At 25.9% G+C, this 19,104-nt stretch overlaps 1 protein-coding gene across 1 annotated transcript; it reads right to left on the reverse strand.

The window, feature by feature from the left end:
• Nucleotides 1–2,828: 2,828 nt before the first annotated feature.
• Nucleotides 2,829–17,291, reverse strand: LOC101498749 (uncharacterized). The gene is made up of 3 exons (XM_073368224.1): nt 17,215–17,291; nt 3,167–3,347; nt 2,829–3,020 (listed from the first exon to the last, which is right to left on the reverse strand). The coding sequence occupies exons 1-3, from the start codon at nt 17,289–17,291 to the stop codon at nt 2,829–2,831; spliced, it is 450 nt and encodes a 149-aa protein (XP_073224325.1).
• Nucleotides 17,292–19,104: the final 1,813 nt, after the last annotated feature.

Genomic DNA, 19,104 nt, shown 5'->3' on the forward strand with positions numbered 1-19,104 from the left:
TTATTTATTTTTTTCCGATATTTTTTCGAAAAAAAAAATTCAAATTTTTTTCAAGACATAAAATCTCAAAATTAACAAAATATTGGTAGTGGATAAAAATCGGTTAAAAACCAAATCCAAATATAAAACATAAGTGGTTATCCAACCGGTTTTAAATAAACCGGATTATAACCATATGATTTTAACCGAATATTTAAAATGGATTTGGATCCAGTTTTGGATTTGGACCTCATAACCGGATTTTTTGCACAACCTTATTATCTCTTGGTGTTCCCAAACCCACAACTTCAGCTTCCTCAATGTCAAGAGCAGCTTCTCGAAGGGGTGCCGTTTCGCATTACCGCTTCCTCTAGAACTTTTTTATCCTTGTTCAGAAAAATATTGAAAGCCATAACTTTCTCTTCTTTCCTTGATCCCACGAAGAGATGACTTAATGTCTTAAATTTTAGACGCTATTTGATGGGAAGTGATCACATTTGAGATGAACTGACCAATCTTATGGTGTAATCACAACAATTATTTTTGTAGATACATTGCATTTTTTATTCCCTTTAAAAGACTCTGGAGAATATAGTGAGTAATCACAAAGCAAAATTCCTTTCACATATTCAAAGTTGAAGAGCGTTCTTTTGTTACACTTTATTCTTAAATAGATAAATAGATTGTGACCCCCAACTACTTAATATACGTGTATATATAATTTTTCATTAAATTATATAATTACTTTTTACTATAAAAATAGATAAAATAATGATATAAAAGTTTTGTATAACTAACGATACAATTATTTGTAATCTTCAAAATTTAGGAGAATGTTAAAATTTTAAATATTTCAACGGGAAATAGAAATGACTTTTTTTTTCATAAACATAATTTATTTATTTAATTACACACTTTAAATTCTGGTTTACTTGCACCATTGTTGCTCAACGATTTTAGTTGAATAATTAACCATAGTTTTTGTTGTTGAAAAATTATTGAACATTTGTAACTAATAATGTTATATCGTTTGTTAATGCCATATAATCAAATGTATTGTAAACTTGAAATTAGAGAGTCGGGATCGAATAATATTTTTTAAAGCAAATATGAAAGTGTAAAGACATCATCATGATTAATTGACATCTCAACTGTATTGACACTTCCATTTACCTATAAATATTTAAGCACCCTAAAAATATTATTAATAAAATGAAAAGACCGATAACAAAAAAATAGAGGGAGAAAAGAACTAAAATTATTTAAGATCAAATAATATATTTATTTATATTATTAAAATGAAATTAATTTTTAAATAGTAAAAGATTGAATCATTATAATAACTCTTTTAAATATAATTAATTAAGTTGTGAACTTTTCTTTGCCAACATAGGTTAGCATTAACACATCAAAAATCTAAAATTGATTATATAATTTATTTAAATTGTAAATATGGAAATGTTTTGTAGTATATATTTCTTGTTATGGGAATACAACAATGTTAAAATCTTTTAAGGGAGAGTTTTATTGTCTATTATAGTCCAACTTGCTTCAAGAGTTTAATATTTACAAGTTTTCATAGAGGGTATCATATTCACATAATAAAAGATATTATTTTTGAATAAAAGGTGTATGATTTCTTAAATTTATCATACATAATCACTTTAAAAAATGACTTGTACTTTATCATTTTTTGTAACAAAGATAAACCAATTTTAATATTTTACATTTAGATCTTCATTTACATTTTGTTGGTGCAATTTAAATGAGGGACATCAAAGAGTTTTAAGAAGAATGTTTCGAGTTCAAAATCTGATAAAACTAATATAACTATTAATTTACTTATAAAAAAATATGCTTCAACTATTAATAATGATATTGAATATGTCATTATTAATAATTATTTGTTTGAAATGTGTTGAGATGCTCCAGTTCCAATTTTTTGGTCTTTTGATATCAATAAAATATTTTAGAACACAAAACAACATATAAATATATACTTATAAAAGTGTTTTGTCTAGTTGTGTGGATAATTTATAGTTAGTTACATATGTGAAGATAAATGTATCGATGATACAAATTTTCCAAAAAATAAACAGAGATGGCTTTGTGAGATCTGATTTAGATATGATTTTGTGAGATCGAATTCACATTTGATTCGTGAGATCCGATTCATACTTGCAAATGATTACTGGAATATTTGGGATGAGATAATGTCAATATAAACTATTTTGTTGCCAAGGATATATAAAGTTAAAATCGGAGGAGCCGAAAATGTTGATTGGAGTGAGAAGATGGTAGAATTATTTTTATGATGAGTTTTTTTGAAAGGGTTTTTAACTTATGTATATGATGTGTGAGATGCAAAAGCTAAATTGAGAAATAGAAGATGTGAGATGAATAATAGAGACATATGAAGAGTGTCACATAAGAATATAAATAATGTAGCGCAAATGCTATGATGTGGTACATAAATGTATGACGTGTCATTCGATAGAGTTGAGATTCTATTTTAATATATTATAATATATAACAGATGTGATTGTGTGCTTTGAAGATGCTCCATTAAGTCTTGACATAATAAATCGACATATAATATTGAAATCCTAGATGAATATGCATTAATCTTTCAAAATATTTTTCACTGTTTAGTGATGAACACTTAAGGAAAAAAAATTTAATCCAATTGTGTCAATGTTAATACATTCAATCATTTTTTTTCTAAATTTTTTTATTTATACTTATGCGTCAATGTTAATTTTTGTCTCTGATGTCTTACTATAAACTATGAATCAACGTAGAACTGAAAGAAATAACCAAGCATATGAAGAATTTCTAACCCTACATCTTCATCTCTTTGTGATGCACTTTCTTGCTACTAAGACACCACTTGGTGGACTAGGCAACTCCATCTGACATTTACTATGAAGCAAGTAAGAAAAATGAATGAGTCCAAAGTTTAATATCACTTTAAATATTCCTCTTACTTTATAATTAATTTTGTTACTTTGCATCTGCTTTTGAAGTTTCACACCAAGATCCTTAGGAAAAAAAAAATCAAACTTGATATGAAGTGTAATGATTGTAACCTACTATCCATTCTTCCTTGTGTGAAAGGTTGAATTGATTGTGCTGATATGATCGCATCTGAAAATAAAAGCTCAACCTCCAAAGACACAAAACTTACATCAATTTTGGTGTTGGGATTGGTGAAATTTGCAAGGAGAGTGAAGTCACCATTGAAGTATTGAGGTGAGTCAAAGTATACAACATTGAGGTTTGCATTAGAGATGTCAAATGTAGGATTTCTTGGTTTGATGGCTATGAAGATTATTAAAGTTGTTACTCCAAATAAAATTAATACTAGGCTGAATATGAGACAAAATATTGCTGCAAACTATTATATTGGATTGGTCATTTGAAATCTAGGTTGTCTTAGTTTTAGTCGCCTTCTTAATTTTGTTGTCGTTATGGATGATTTTGATGTATTTGATTCTTGACAAAGTTGGTCTAAGGGATGTTTTGATATGACAATTTTGTCTAGAGAGATTGGTTTGGTTTCATTTGTTGTTGGAGACAAAGGTGGAGGTGGAAGGAAGCAGCATGTTTTAGAGTAGAAAAAGTTCACTCTCATGCAAAACAATGAAGAAATGATGTATGTGGAGATTAAGATGAATATGTTACTTAATTTTAAAAAGAGTGATGGTGTTATTGGTTAAGGAAAATAGAGGTATTTTTCTTAATTTACATTTTCTTTAAAATCACATATGTTTCTGGAAGTGTATTTTCAAACAGCATGTTTGTTTGAAAATCTAAAAACCATGTTAAGGTGGATAAAATTACTCCTCAAAGGAAAATGAACGGGGGATAAAGAAGGGTATAATTGAGTAATAGTAAGTGGAGACATGTAACGTTGAGGAATATTGTGGTTTGGATTTTGAATGTAAATGAAATTGGTCTATCGTAATATTTGATAAAGTTGTAAATAGTAAAGAATGAATTGAATAGAACCTACACATTTTTTTATTACTTTTACCTTAAGGTTTCATTATTAAAGATAATGCTCATCTAATTTCTCAATTTTATTGATTTTTTATTTTCGATTTTTTATTGGATTTTAGTTTGCCATAATATATTTTATATTACATATATTTAGAAGTAGAGATGCAAAATCAAATGAATGACTCAACATTTATTATAATAATTTTGACACAAATCAAATAGTAAATATAAAATTTGTAAATTGTACATTAATAATTCAATCAAGACGGAGCATGATTATACTTTATGGCTAGTGTTTTCCCAGGACATTAAAACTATGTACGTGGGATTGTTTATGCACAAAGGAATCATATAATGCAGCTAGAAACAGGAAAAAATATATACTAAAAACTTTTATTTTATGAATTACATTCATTAAATTTAGTTCTATTTAAGAAGTCTCGGATATATCAGAATTAATCAATACACTTTTAATTTATGTGATCTTTGTGTTGGCCTCATAAAGCAGAGTTATTAATTAGTCATACAAATGAAATGTATTAGAAAACTCACAAATTAACCTCTTCGTGTTTAAATGTGAATGATATTTATTTTAGTTGCATCCAGTCGTCCATGTAAAAGGCATGCTCCTAGTTTCTTCAATGTATCTAAATTTGACTTTGCATGGTTGTATTTCTTGATAACATCATCTACATGAACATGATTGATAACAAAATATATAAATGCAAATGCAAAGACTATAAATAGAGAAAAGATAGAAACTATAAATAGAGAAAAGATAGAAAGAGACCATAAGTGTCAACAAGAGAAGAAGCCACAATATTGTTAGCTGAAGCAAAAGATTTGGCAAGGGAAAGGGAGAATGAGAAATCACCTCACCCACTGACAATATTTTATGATCAATGCAATAATGTGTAATCCATTTTGCACCCTTTTGCGCAGAGTCGGTCCAAGGGTAGGCCACAAGCACTTTAGGCCTCCCTAAAAAACAAAATTTTTTACTTAAAAAAAGGCCTCAAATGTTTTTTTATCTATGAAAAAGACCTCACATTTTAATATTCTTCAAACTAATTTTGATAAAATTTTATATAAATTAAATAAAATATTTTGTTTTTATTACAAATTATTTAATACTTATCTCAGTACAACTAAATTGGTTAATTAAGACAGTAGAGATGAGAGAAATATTAATTATAAATTGAATAATCATGAGATAAAAGGTGAGTACATTATAAATATGAGAAATACTAGTTATAAATGGAGAAATCATGAGATAAATAGTGAACATATTGTTAACATGAGTTACTATACACATTCTTTTTTTCTTCAACTAAAATTTGGAAAACATTTACATGAGTGCTTGATGTTGCAATATAAACGTTGAAATGTCTTATTTCATTATTTGAAAAATATAGAGAAAATAGATTTGAAAATGTCATTAATTTTATTTAAATTTTTTTTTATAATTATTAAATAAAATATTAATAATTTATTTATTAAATTTTGAAAAGGCCTTATCTAATTATTTCGCTTTAGACTTGATAACGTGTTGGGTCGGCCCTGCTTTTGTGATCTCTTACACACTCTTCTTCTCTTTTCTCTACTTGCTCTTTTCATCTTCTTCAAATTTAATGGAACTCTAGGACTCTTCACATTGCTGCTACTCGATCATCATTATATAGCACACCAAGCGTGCCATATGTACTTCAACATTTTAACTGCTTTTTTTCTTATTTCAAGGTGGTAACATTAATGAATTTTTACATTTTATTAGGATAAATATCATTAATCAAGAAATAAATTGAAAATTTTCTCTCTAATAATAGTGTTATTTGGAGTTGTAAGCTAATGTGTAGGCTAAATATGGGAATACAAACCAATTCAACTTTAATTGTGACCAATATCATTTAAGTTCCTATTTAAACTCTAATCAACTTATTTAAACTTAACGAAGATCAATTTGAGTAGTGGATTTAATATTTTGAATTTGTGAACTTAATTGATGTATTAAAAATATATATTTCTTTATTATTGATGTATAATTAAAACTTGATTGTTCAATTATATTTAAGAATTTGTTACTATTTTAATTAATTTAAATGTTTTATTATATTTATCGATATATTTTAAGGTATTGAATAATATGTTGTAATATAATTTTATTATTTTTCAGAAGTTCAAATATTTAAATTTAATTAATTTTTTTAAAATAAAAAATCTTTCTTTATGACATGCGAATACAACCCAACCAAACCTGCTCTTAGTTGAATTGAAATGTTGGATTTGACAAAAAAAAGACCATTACCCTTACATGTAGGGGTATTTGCAGTTATGTTTAGATTGATTTTGAGAGAAAAACTCATCCAATTCAATTATTAAAATATGAGTAGTTTGGTTTGGATGACAACTAAAGAAAATTGTTCCAATTCAAATTAATGCAATTTAAAATGGATCAGTGTAATACCCCAAATTTGATAATAAATTATTTTATTAATTAAATAGGATTTTAGATAACTAGTTTGGTGTTAAAATTATTTTAGAATATATGTTAATTATTTTTATGATTAATTTTCTTTATATGTGTGTTTTCTATGATGTGTTAATCTTGTACATATTTGAATAAATGAGGGATATAAATAATAAATATTATATTTTATTATTTTATATATTTTCCTTAAAACAATAGTATTTTAGTGTAAATACTTTAGAGAATAAGATTTAGGCGATTTGTGATTAATATTAAAGGTGCACTTAATTATATTTAATTAATTCTAAATATATCTTATTTTAATTTTTTATTTTACAAATAATTATTTTGGGATAGTAGTATTAGCATGTTTGATTTCCTTTATTTTTATATACTGGTTATGACATTGTGATTATATATATATTTATTATGATTTAGTAATTAATATAAAATGTTGATGTTATATTTATTTATTTTTATAATTTTGAAAATTAAATAGTGTTTGGAAGGGTATTAAAATTAAAATTAAATAATTTTTAATTTTTTGTTTTAGCAAAGTAAAAATAGTAATAGTGAAAAAAAATAAATGAGGAGACTAATGGGCTTAACTCATGTGTGTGAAGGGTATAAGAGTTGATAAAATAACATAAAATAAATTTGAAGGAGAGCTGCATAATGATGCTACGACAATGGCTTGGAAGGATGAGGAAAATAGGAAACACAACAAATTAGACTATCGTTTGACACTAGTGATCGATAACTGTTTCAAAAAAGTTTCTCTATTTTCGTTCAAATTTTAAATTTGTTATTTTGCATCGTTCTAAATCACCGTAAGTCTGATTTGAGTGAAAACAACGCTAAAACGACCATGTGAAAATTGACTATATTATCCACTAATTGATTTTCTGATTTATGATCGATTGAAGGACAAAGAGTAAAGAACAAAGATTGTTTGCTTGGGGAATCGTATTCGTGTCAGAAAGTGTCGAAATAAGGTAATGGGTGAGAGATCGTTTGAATTCACGAGTATAATATATTGTGAGATGAACGAGAAAACTATATTTCTCAGCTATTCATCCGGGGCTCGCTACGTACGGTAATAACCATTTGAGCGATAACATACTTAATGTGCAAAATGGAAACTGTGAGATTAAAATATGAATTAGAGATACTTATAAGGTTTAGATTGATTCGTTAAATGTGTGATATTTTAATATTATTGTGATATTTGATTTAATTTCGCTAAATGTTGATCATTTGATATTATTGTGATATTTGATTTAATTTCGCTAAATGTTGATCATTTGATATTATTGTGATATTTGATTTAATTTCGCTAAATGTTGATCATTTGATATTATTGTGATATTTGATTTAATTTCGCTAAATGTTGATCATTTGATATTATTGTGATATTTGATTTAATTTCGCTAAATGTTGATCATTTGATATTATTGTGATATTTGATTTATTTTCGTTAAATATGTGATATTTGATATTATTGTGATATTGAATATCGAATGAATTTTATTGGATGTTGAATGAATCTTACGTTTGATTAGACATGATTAGATGATGTGATAATATAAGGTGGATGCATTTTGATAAGTTTATGTGATTATGATGATATATAATTAATAATAATGATATAAATTTGTGATAAATCTATGTGATTATGTATGATTGATAATATTGATGTTATAAGATTGTGATGAGTTTATGTGATGACGTGTGATTAATGATAGTGATGTCATAAATTATGATGAGAATATTGAAGTAACCTCATAGTTGATGAAATAATTGTGATTCCAATTTGTGTTTGAGATAACGGTCTTAATGGACTACCATATGTCAACGATGGGAGAAAATAAATATTGAAAATTTGTGAAGTGAAGATTATTTTATAATTATATAGGTAGGGTCTGACAAGTCTAATGATTTCGGGGAAGTACAAATGAATGAGTCTGATCGTGGCGGTCTGTTGTTGAGCCTTAAGGCAAGATTGTTAGACATTGGAGGTATTCGGATGGGGAATTCCTAGGTGACTTGGAGGTAGCACTCTAAATATCGGGAGTTACCATACAACACACATTTACCTCGATTGTCACGTATATGTGTCTTGTGTTGAGTTGAGGGGATCTATGAGGACATGACCAACTTGAATTGTCAGTCCACCGGGATGGTGACATAGTTAATAACTTAAAAGTGTATTGATTAATTCTGATATACCATCCCGGTGGACTGACAATTCAAGTTGGTCATGTCCTCATAGATCCCCTCAACTCAACACAAGACACATATACGTGACAATCGAGGTAAATGTGTGTTGTATGGTAACTCCCGATATTTAGAGTGCTACCTCCAAGTCACCTAGGAATTCCCCATCCGAATACCTCCAATGTCTAACAATCTTGCCTTAAGGCTCAACAACAGACCGCCACGATCAGACTCATTCATTTGTACTTCCCCGAAATCATTAGACTTGTCAGACCCTACCTATATAATTATAAAATAATCTTCACTTCACAAATTTTCAATATTTATTTTCTCCCATCGTTGACATATGGTAGTCCATTAAGACCGTTATCTCAAACACAAATTGGAATCACAATTATTTCATCAACTATGAGGTTACTTCAATATTCTCATCATAATTTATGACATCACTATCATTAATCACACGTCATCACATAAACTCATCACAATCTTATAACATCAATATTATCAATCATACATAATCACATAGATTTATCACAAATTTATATCATTATTATTAATTATATATCATCATAATCACATAAACTTATCAAAATGCATCCACCTTATATTATCACATCATCTAATCATGTCTAATCAAACGTAAGATTCATTCAACATCCAATAAAATTCATTCGATATTCAATATCACAATAATATCAAATATCACATATTTAACGAAAATAAATCAAATATCACAATAATATCAAATGATCAACATTTAGCGAAATTAAATCAAATATCACAATAATATCAAATGATCAACATTTAGCGAAATTAAATCAAATATCACAATAATATCAAATGATCAACATTTAGCGAAATTAAATCAAATATCACAATAATATTAAAATATCACACATTTAACGAATCAATCTAAACCTTATAAGTATCTCTAATTCATATTTTAATCTCACAGTTTCCATTTTGCACATTAAGTATGTTATCGCTCAAATGGTTATTACCGTACGTAGCGAGCCCCGGATGAATAGCTGAGAAATATAGTTTTCTCGTTCATCTCACAATATATTATACTCGTGAATTCAAACGATCTCTCACCCATTACCTTATTTCGACACTTTCTGACACGAATACGATTCCCCAAGCAAACAATCTTTGTTCTTTACTCTTTGTCCTTCAATCGATCATAAATCAGAAAATCAATTAGTGGATAATATAGTCAATTTTCACATGGTCGTTTTAGCGTTGTTTTCACTCAAATCAGACTTACGGTGATTTAGAACGATGCAAAATAACAAATTTAAAATTTGAACGAAAATAGAGAAACTTTTTTGAAACAGTTATCGATCACTAGTGTCAAACGATAGTCTAATTTGTTGTGTTTCCTATTTTCCTCATCCTTCCAAGCCATTGTCGTAGCATCATTATGCAGCTCTCCTTCAAATTTATTTTATGTTATTTTATCAACTCTTATACCCTTCACACACATGAGTTAAGCCCATTAGTCTCCTCATTTATTTTTTTTCACTATTACTATTTTTACTTTGCTAAAACAAAAAATTAAAAATTATTTAATTTTAATTTTAATACCCTTCCAAACACTATTTAATTTTCAAAATTATAAAAATAAATAAATATAACATCAACATTTTATATTAATTACTAAATCATAATAAATATATATATAATCACAATGTCATAACCAGTATATAAAAATAAAGGAAATCAAACATGCTAATACTACTATCCCAAAATAATTATTTGTAAAATAAAAAATTAAAATAAGATATATTTAGAATTAATTAAATATAATTAAGTGCACCTTTAATATTAATCACAAATCGCCTAAATCTTATTCTCTAAAGTATTTACACTAAAATACTATTGTTTTAAGGAAAATATATAAAATAATAAAATATAATATTTATTATTTATATCCCTCATTTATTCAAATATGTACAAGATTAACACATCATAGAAAACACACATATAAAGAAAATTAATCATAAAAATAATTAACATATATTCTAAAATAATTTTAACACCAAATTAGTTATCTAAAATCCTATTTAATTAATAAAATAATTTATTATCAAATTTGGGGTATTACACTGATCCATTTTAAATTGCATTAATTTGAATTGGAACAATTTTCTTTAGTTGTCATCCAAACCAAACTACGCATATTTTAATAATTGAATTGGATGAATTTTTCTCTCAAAATCAATCTAAACATAACTGCAAATACCCCTACATGTAAGGGTAATGGTCTTTTTTTTTGTCAAATCCAACATTTCAATTCAACTAAGAGCAGGTTTGGTTGGGTTGTATTCGCATGTCATAAAGAAAGATTTTTTATTTTAAAAAAATTAATTAAATTTAAATATTTGAACTTCTGAAAAATAATAAAATTATATTACAACATATTATTCAATACCTTAAAATATATCGATAAATATAATAAAACATTTAAATTAATTAAAATAGTAACAAATTCTTAAATATAATTGAACAATCAAGTTTTAATTATACATCAATAATAAAGAAATATATATTTTTAATACATCAATTAAGTTTACAAATTCAAAATATTAAATCCACTACTCAAATTGATCTTCGTTAAGTTTAAATAAGTTGATTAGAGTTTAAATAGGAACTTAAATGATATTGGTCACAATTAAAGTTGAATTGGTTTGTATTCCCATATTTAGCCCTACACATTAGCTTACAACTCCAAATAACACTATTATTAGAGAGAAAATTTTCAATTTATTTCTTGATTAATGATATTTATCCTAATAAAATGTAAAAATTCATTAATGTTACCACTTTGAAATAAGAAAAAAAGCAGTTAAAATGTTGAAGTACATATGGCACGCTTGGTGTGCTATATAATGATGATCGAGTAGCAGCAATGTGAAGAGTCCTAGAGTTCCATTAAATTTGAAGAAGATGAAAAGAGCAAGTAGAGAAAAGAGAAGAAGAGTGTGTAAGAGATCACAAAAGCAGGGCCGACCCAACACGTTATCAAGTCTAAAGCGAAATAATTAGATAAGGCCTTTTCAAAATTTAATAAATAAATTATTAATATTTTATTTAATAATTATAAAAAAAAATTTAAATAAAATTAATGACATTTTCAAATCTATTTTCTCTATATTTTTCAAATAATGAAATAAGACATTTCAACGTTTATATTGCAACATCAAGCACTCATGTAAATGTTTTCCAAATTTTAGTTGAAGAAAAAAAGAATGTGTATAGTAACTCATGTTAACAATATGTTCACTATTTATCTCATGATTTCTCCATTTATAACTAGTATTTCTCATATTTATAATGTACTCACCTTTTATCTCATGATTATTCAATTTATAATTAATATTTCTCTCATCTCTACTGTCTTAATTAACCAATTTAGTTGTACTGAGATAAGTATTAAATAATTTGTAATAAAAACAAAATATTTTATTTAATTTATATAAAATTTTATCAGAATTAGTTTGAAGAATATTAAAATGTGAGGTCTTTTTCATAGATAAAAAAACATTTGAGGCCTTTTTTTAAGTAAAAAATTTTGTTTTTTAGGGAGGCCTAAAGTGTTTATGGCCTACCCTTGGACCGACTCTGCACAAAAGGGTGCAAAATGGATTACACATTATTGCATTGATCATAAAATATTGTCAGTGGGTGAGGTGATTTCTCATTCTCCCTTTCCCTTGCCAAATCTTTTGCTTCAGCTAACAATATTGTGGCTTCTTCTCTTGACACTTATGGTCTCTTTCTATCTTTTCTCTATTTATAGTTTCTATCTTTTCTCTATTTATAGTCTTTGCATTTGCATTTATATATTTTGTTATCAATCATGTTCATGTAGATGATGTTATCAAGAAATACAACCATGCAAAGTCAAATTTAGATACATTGAAGAAACTAGGAGCATGCCTTTTACATGGACTGGATGCAACCAAAATAAATATCATTCACATTTAAACACGAAGAGGTTAATTTGTGAGTTTTCTAATACATTTCATTTGTATGACTAATTAATAACTCTGCTTTATGAGGCCAACACAAAGATCACATAAATTAAAAGTGTATTGATTAATTCTGATATATGATCTTTGAGGCTATGAGAATAATTACTCACCTACTAATGGTAGAGAAGGAGACGTATTCATATTTTCTCATTTTCTCGGGAAAAAAAGTTTTTACATATACATTTCCTCTTTAAATTATTGAGTGGAACTCTACTCGAATTGAGTCGTAACGTTTTACCTATGAAAAAACATGACAAATTTTTTGTTCATATTGTTGGTGATTTGTAGTAGGTGAATATGTGAATATGACATATTCGCTAATAAATGGACAATCAATCTCTTGTCAGAGACATAAGTGCAATTAGCTGAATTATTTGTTCAATTGTTAAGTTCTTGTGCATTTATCTTCTTATTTTAGAACTGAATTTGCAATTCTAGAAGTCATGTGTGTGTTTTCTGAATTTATAGGATGCATAGAGAACCTTGCCATACATAACTTTCTTACATTGATTGAGTGTTCTGATTTCAAGAAAGAAGATTATCCAGGTTTACAAGAGAGGAGATGGTAATAGATGTGATAAACCCTTTCATCTTGGTAAATGCAACACCTTCAAATTTATAATCACACCCTTTAGAAAAAAAATGGCTATTGCTCCTTCTATATCACCTTGTGCTAGAAATGAAGGCTACAAATACCAAGTATTGGAAGAAAACTCAAGATATTTGGAAAGAGAACTTTTTAGAAGTTCTCAGGCGATTATACACGCAAACTCGCAAACTCGCAAACTCATGACACAACTCGTATACAAGTTCACGAGTCGCAACGCAATTTCAACAACCTTGATTTTTATAGGACAAGACTTAATTATTTTGAGAGGTACAATGATGAAGTGTCTTGGATGAGTAACGAGACAAAACGTGATTTCAATGATGAAGTGCCTTGGAGAAGAAGCTTGAATAGTGAAATGCATGTTGTGAACAATGGTGAAGTAGTAGTAACAAGGAGAAGTAATTGAAAAGTAAAATTATGTTATGCAATAAATATATGTTTTTTAAGGTGTTATGTAAAATGTACTAAAAGTATTGCTCAAAAGTACATTTCCTATCTTTTTGGCAAGGGTCTTTTGGCACCTCGGATAGTTTTGTATTTTGTGTGGTTTGTAGTCCCACGTTACTTTAGTCTTCATAATATATGTTAAGTTGTGATATTATGTTTTTGTATTTTTCTAAATTTGCAAGAATCATTATAGTAGAACAGCCATGCAATATGTATTAATTTGAGAACATAATACATTAGTCATGATTTTTGTCTCTCCAATTTTGAAAATATAGTTCACAAATTTATTAAAATAATTAATTTGTCAAGTTGAATAGATAATTTGGCAAATCACAAGGCGGTGCGATAATACATTGTTGGAATATATATCTATATATATATATATATATATATATATATATATGAAAGAAATATAAAATTTTATAAACATCATATTTTTTTCAAAAATATATATCATTACGTTCAAATTGTAACTTGTCATGTCACTATTCAAAATGACACACAAGCAAAATAATTAAATCTAAAATTAAGTGAAAGGAAAATTTTTTAAATATTAAAAAACTATATTTTCTAATTTAAAATTAAGAAATTAAAATTATGAATCAATAAAAATAATTACAAATCTTTCAGTTTATTATTTTATGAAAATTGTAAGATCCAATTTAATTTCCAAATTCAATAAAAATACATTTTAATCAACAAAAAATAAAATCGAGACAATTTAATCTTTATTTAAACTACCATAAAAAATAAATAATAAAATTTCTAACAATAATTAAAAATAAGCAATTAAATTTCGAATAATAATCAAAAAGTGATAATTTGGTCTACAAGAGAAAAATTCACTAAATAATTTATTCTTCAATCAATTGTCTATATGCTTTCAACCAAACAAACAATTATAAATGAGCTGTACATCATTCACTTGATTAAAGAAAAAAAATATACTACTTGACAATCATAATAATTCATTTAAGAATGAACTTATTAACCATTGTTCCTCGTCTCAACATCCAAATATGCAAGCAAGAGTTATCGCATATAAGTAAATAAATTCCCATAACTCAAAGTATAATGACAAAAACTTAATTTTATTACAATGATGTATTGTTTGTTAGCCATTTATTCTAAAAAAAATCAAAGAATGTTTATATGAGATGGCAAAGATCTCTTCTATATTAATCAATGTCTTATGTTTGAATTGAGTTTGAATATACAACGTTAAAATTCTTAAAAAAAAGTTTGTGCAAAGTCGACTCAATAAATCTAAAGATATAAAATAAAATTTAAAATTAGACCATTTAAAATTGACTCATAGTAAAATTTGAGGTCTTTTAAACTTAATTATTTTTTATAATATTAAAAAAATGGAAACATACAAAATTAAATAACTTACAAATAAATATTGAATACATTCACATAATTGAGTAATTTTATTTGTTTAATTAAGTTGTACCAAAATTAGAAAGTAAAATCCATAATATAAAGACTAGTAAAATTAATAATACAAATTAAATCACAAATATAAACTGTAGATTGGCAATCATGTGGTATCACATATTGCATCAAAGAAAAAAAAAATCAATGTCATTATAATACATTAAAACAAACCTCCCAAAATATTATGTTGACACACCACATATTTGTATGTCATAAACACTAATTTTGTCATATTATTCAGTAGTATAATGTGACACTTCTATAATTCATTCCTTTTTTATTTCTCATTCTACAAATATTTTGTATATATCTTTATAATTAAAAAACCAACAATAAAAAATATGATTGTCAATACAAATTTGATTTAATTGTCACTTACTTTTTTAATTCATTGCATATATATCATAATATTTTAATTATATTTTAATTATTAAAATATAACAACCATAAATTACCACAAAATATATAAAAGTATAACCATCCCATATTAAAAATCAATAATTAAATGTATGCACAAACAATTCAATGAAATTTAAATTAAAATAAATATAAAAATATTGAAATACAGTCATTTAAATTTGCAAGTCCTTGCAACGAGGGTTGTGTATGGTTGGTTTTTAAAAAAAAACCAAGCTATATCCATTTTAAAACCAATATATAGATTCTGATTTATAACAAAATCCATTATTTGGTTTAAAACTGGTTATAAAACCAATTGTAAAATTGGTTATGGTTAAATAACCGGTTTATAATTAAACAACAGGTTTTGAAAATTTTAATTTTAAAATTGATTTTTTTTTTCATACTCGGTTAAAATTTGATTATTTTTAAAAAAAATATTTATTCATAGTTTAAAAATCGGTTATTTAAAAAAATCGATTTTTTCGATAAATTTTTCTAAAAAAATTCGATATAAAATTTTTTTAAGAATTTTTTTTTTTCCGATATTTTTTCAAAAAAAAAATAAATTTCAAATTTTTTTTAAAATATAAAATCTCATAATTAACAAAATATTAGTAGTGGATAAAATGGATTTGGATCCCGTTTTGAATTTGGGCCTCATAACCGGATTTTTTGCACAGCCTTACTTGCAACAACAAAAAAAAACAGCCAAGCATATATATTAAAAAATAAAAATGTTAAATTATACATTAAATATTTTAAAAAAAATATAAAATTTGTGTTAATTTTTCTCTTATTAATGTTCAATTACATATTTTATTCCTCTAATATAAAAGAAAGTATTTAATCAAATCATAGTTTCAATTAATGACAAAAATAATTAAAATGAAGCAGTGATGTCTTATTATTTTCAATATCATTTTGTATTTTTGTTTTAAAAAGTAGTACTTTAAATTTGTTCATTATAGACATTCTCCAAAAAGAATAATTAAATTAAAATATTTTAAAAAAATTCATGTGGTATAATACCTCTAATTAAGAATTAGTTATCATAAATTTGAGTGAAAATAAAACATGAAACATAAAATATAAGAAATAGTAGTACTTTCAATTAGTCAAAAAAGAATAAAGAAATAATTGTACTCAAGATAAAAATTTAAAAAAATAATAATGATCATTTAAAAATCAATGCTTACAAATATATCTCAAAAAAATGCTTGCAAAATATATATTTTATTTTTTATAGGAAGAAAGTATTCTATAGTGATTGAATATTTAAAACAAAACAAAAAAATCACTCATTTTTTTAATAATATTTTTAGAGTAAAAATCACTCATATTTTATTTTAATCTTTTAATTGCGTATACAAACAGTTATTTATATTTTTTAATCATATATTTTAGAGTGAAAGTCACTTATTTTATTACAAACTTTTTAATTATTTTCACTCCATTTATTCTTTTGCTATAGAACTACTATTCTTGTAAATTAAGAAACTTACAAATATTTAAATTTTTTCTTCAATGTTCTTCAATAGAAACGTGTTTCACAAATCAAACTCCTATATTCACCATTAAGAGAACTTCAAGTTTCTCTAAGTATTGTATGCCAGTGGGCATAAGTTCCGTGGGCATACGCTTCATACCATGGAGGCTCCATAACCCTATTGAATGACATGTCATACATTTATGTGTCACATCATAGCCTATTAAATGACACGTCATACATTTATTCTTACGTGGCACCATTCATATGTCTCTACTACTCATTTCACATCTTCTATTTCTCAATTTAGCTTTTACATCTCACACATCATATACATAAGTTAAAAATTCTTTCAAAAAAGCTCATCATAAAAATAATTCTACCATTTTCTCACACTCCAATTCTAACTTTACATATCATTGGCAACAAAATAAGTCATATTGACGTTATCTCATCCCAAACGTTTCAGTAATCATTTGCAAGTATGAATTCGATCTCAGGAAGTCATATCTGAATTTGATCTCACAAAACCATATATGAATCCGATCTCACAAAGCCATCACTGTTCATTTTTTGGAAATTTTGTGTCTTCGATACATTTATCTTCGTCTATGTAACTAATTATAAATTGTTCACACAACTTCACAAAACACTTCTATAATTATATATTTATATGTTGTTTGTATTCTAAGATATTTTATCGATATTAAAAGACAAAAAAATTGCAACTGGAGCATCTCGACACATTACAAAAAAAATATAATTATTAACAAAGACATATTCAATATCATTATTAATAGGTGAAATATATTTTTTTATAAGTGAATTAGTAGTTATATTAGTTTTATCATATTTTGAACTCGGAACATTCTTCTTAGAACTCTCTGATGTCCCTCACTTAAATAGCACCGACAAAATGTAAATAAAATGTTACATCTCTAAAAGAAATAACTCTAAAAGTTATTACAAATTTTTGAAGCATAATTGTACGAAGATCTTAATGTAAAATATTATGATTAGTTTATCTTTGTTACACAAAATGATAAAGTACAAATCATTTTTTAAAGTGATTGTGTAAGATACATTTAAGAAATTGCAAAGATTAAACTCTTGAACCAAGTTGGACCACAATAGACGATAAAACTCTCCCTTAAAAGATTCTAATATCGTTGTATTCTCATAACAATAAATATATACTATAACATATTTTCATATTTACAATTTAAGTAAATTATATAATCAATTTTAGATTTTTGATGCGTTAATGCTAAACTATGTTGGCAAAGAAAAGTTCACAACTTAATTAATTATATTTAAGAAAGTGTTATTATAATGATTCAATCTTTTACTATTTAAAAATTAATTTCATTTTAACAATATAAATAAATAGGTTATTTGATTTTAGATGATTTTAGTTATTTTCTCCCTCTATTTTTTTGTTATCGGTCTTTTCATTTTATTAATAATATTTTTAGGATACCTAAATATTTATAGGTATATGGAAATGTCAATACATTTGAGATGTCAATTAATCATGATGGTGTCTTTACACTTTCATATTTCCTTTAAACAATGGTAACAGGTGTGTGCATAAATTTAAATCTCAATTTTTTGAATGATCATCTCGCGCGTTAGATCATTAGATCATGAACACGACAACTTTTAACTTTGTCATCAAGTTTAATTGAAGATACTTGCATCAAACTTCTATGGATCAACTCTGTTAAATATCCTTCTACAACTTCTTCCAAAGTCTTCCCTTTTTCCTCTTTCACAAACCCTTTAGGTATCTATTGTTGAATCATTCTCATTGATTTAATCTCATAATCTTCTGAATATATTCCAAAATACAGCAAACATGACTTTAGATAGTGAGGCAAATCTTCGTAACTTAAGCCTAAAATTTTATTTATTCTCATTAAATGTTGTCTGTATTCAGCTCTAAACTTAGATATTCACTAAATCTCTTCCACTCAAACACATTACTCTCTTTTGCAAACAAAAGTGCACCAAT

This window comes from Cicer arietinum, chromosome 5, assembly GCF_000331145.2.
Source record: "Cicer arietinum cultivar CDC Frontier isolate Library 1 chromosome 5, Cicar.CDCFrontier_v2.0, whole genome shotgun sequence".
NCBI classification, from domain to species: domain Eukaryota; kingdom Viridiplantae; phylum Streptophyta; class Magnoliopsida; order Fabales; family Fabaceae; genus Cicer; species Cicer arietinum.

Excerpts from the sequence above, each read along its gene's own strand:
- LOC101498749 (XM_073368224.1), bottom strand. The coding sequence starts at position 17,291 with ATGTATGACATGTCATTCAATAGGGTTATGGAGCCTCCATGGTATGAA. Across the intron at positions 3,348-17,214 it reads CACGGAACTTATGCCCACTG|CCTAGTATTAATTTTATTTG; the intron begins GCATACAATACT and ends TCTCATATTCAG. Across the intron at positions 3,021-3,166 it reads ATCCCAACACCAAAATTGAT|GATCTTGGTGTGAAACTTCA; the intron begins GTAAGTTTTGTG and ends TTTTTTCCTAAG.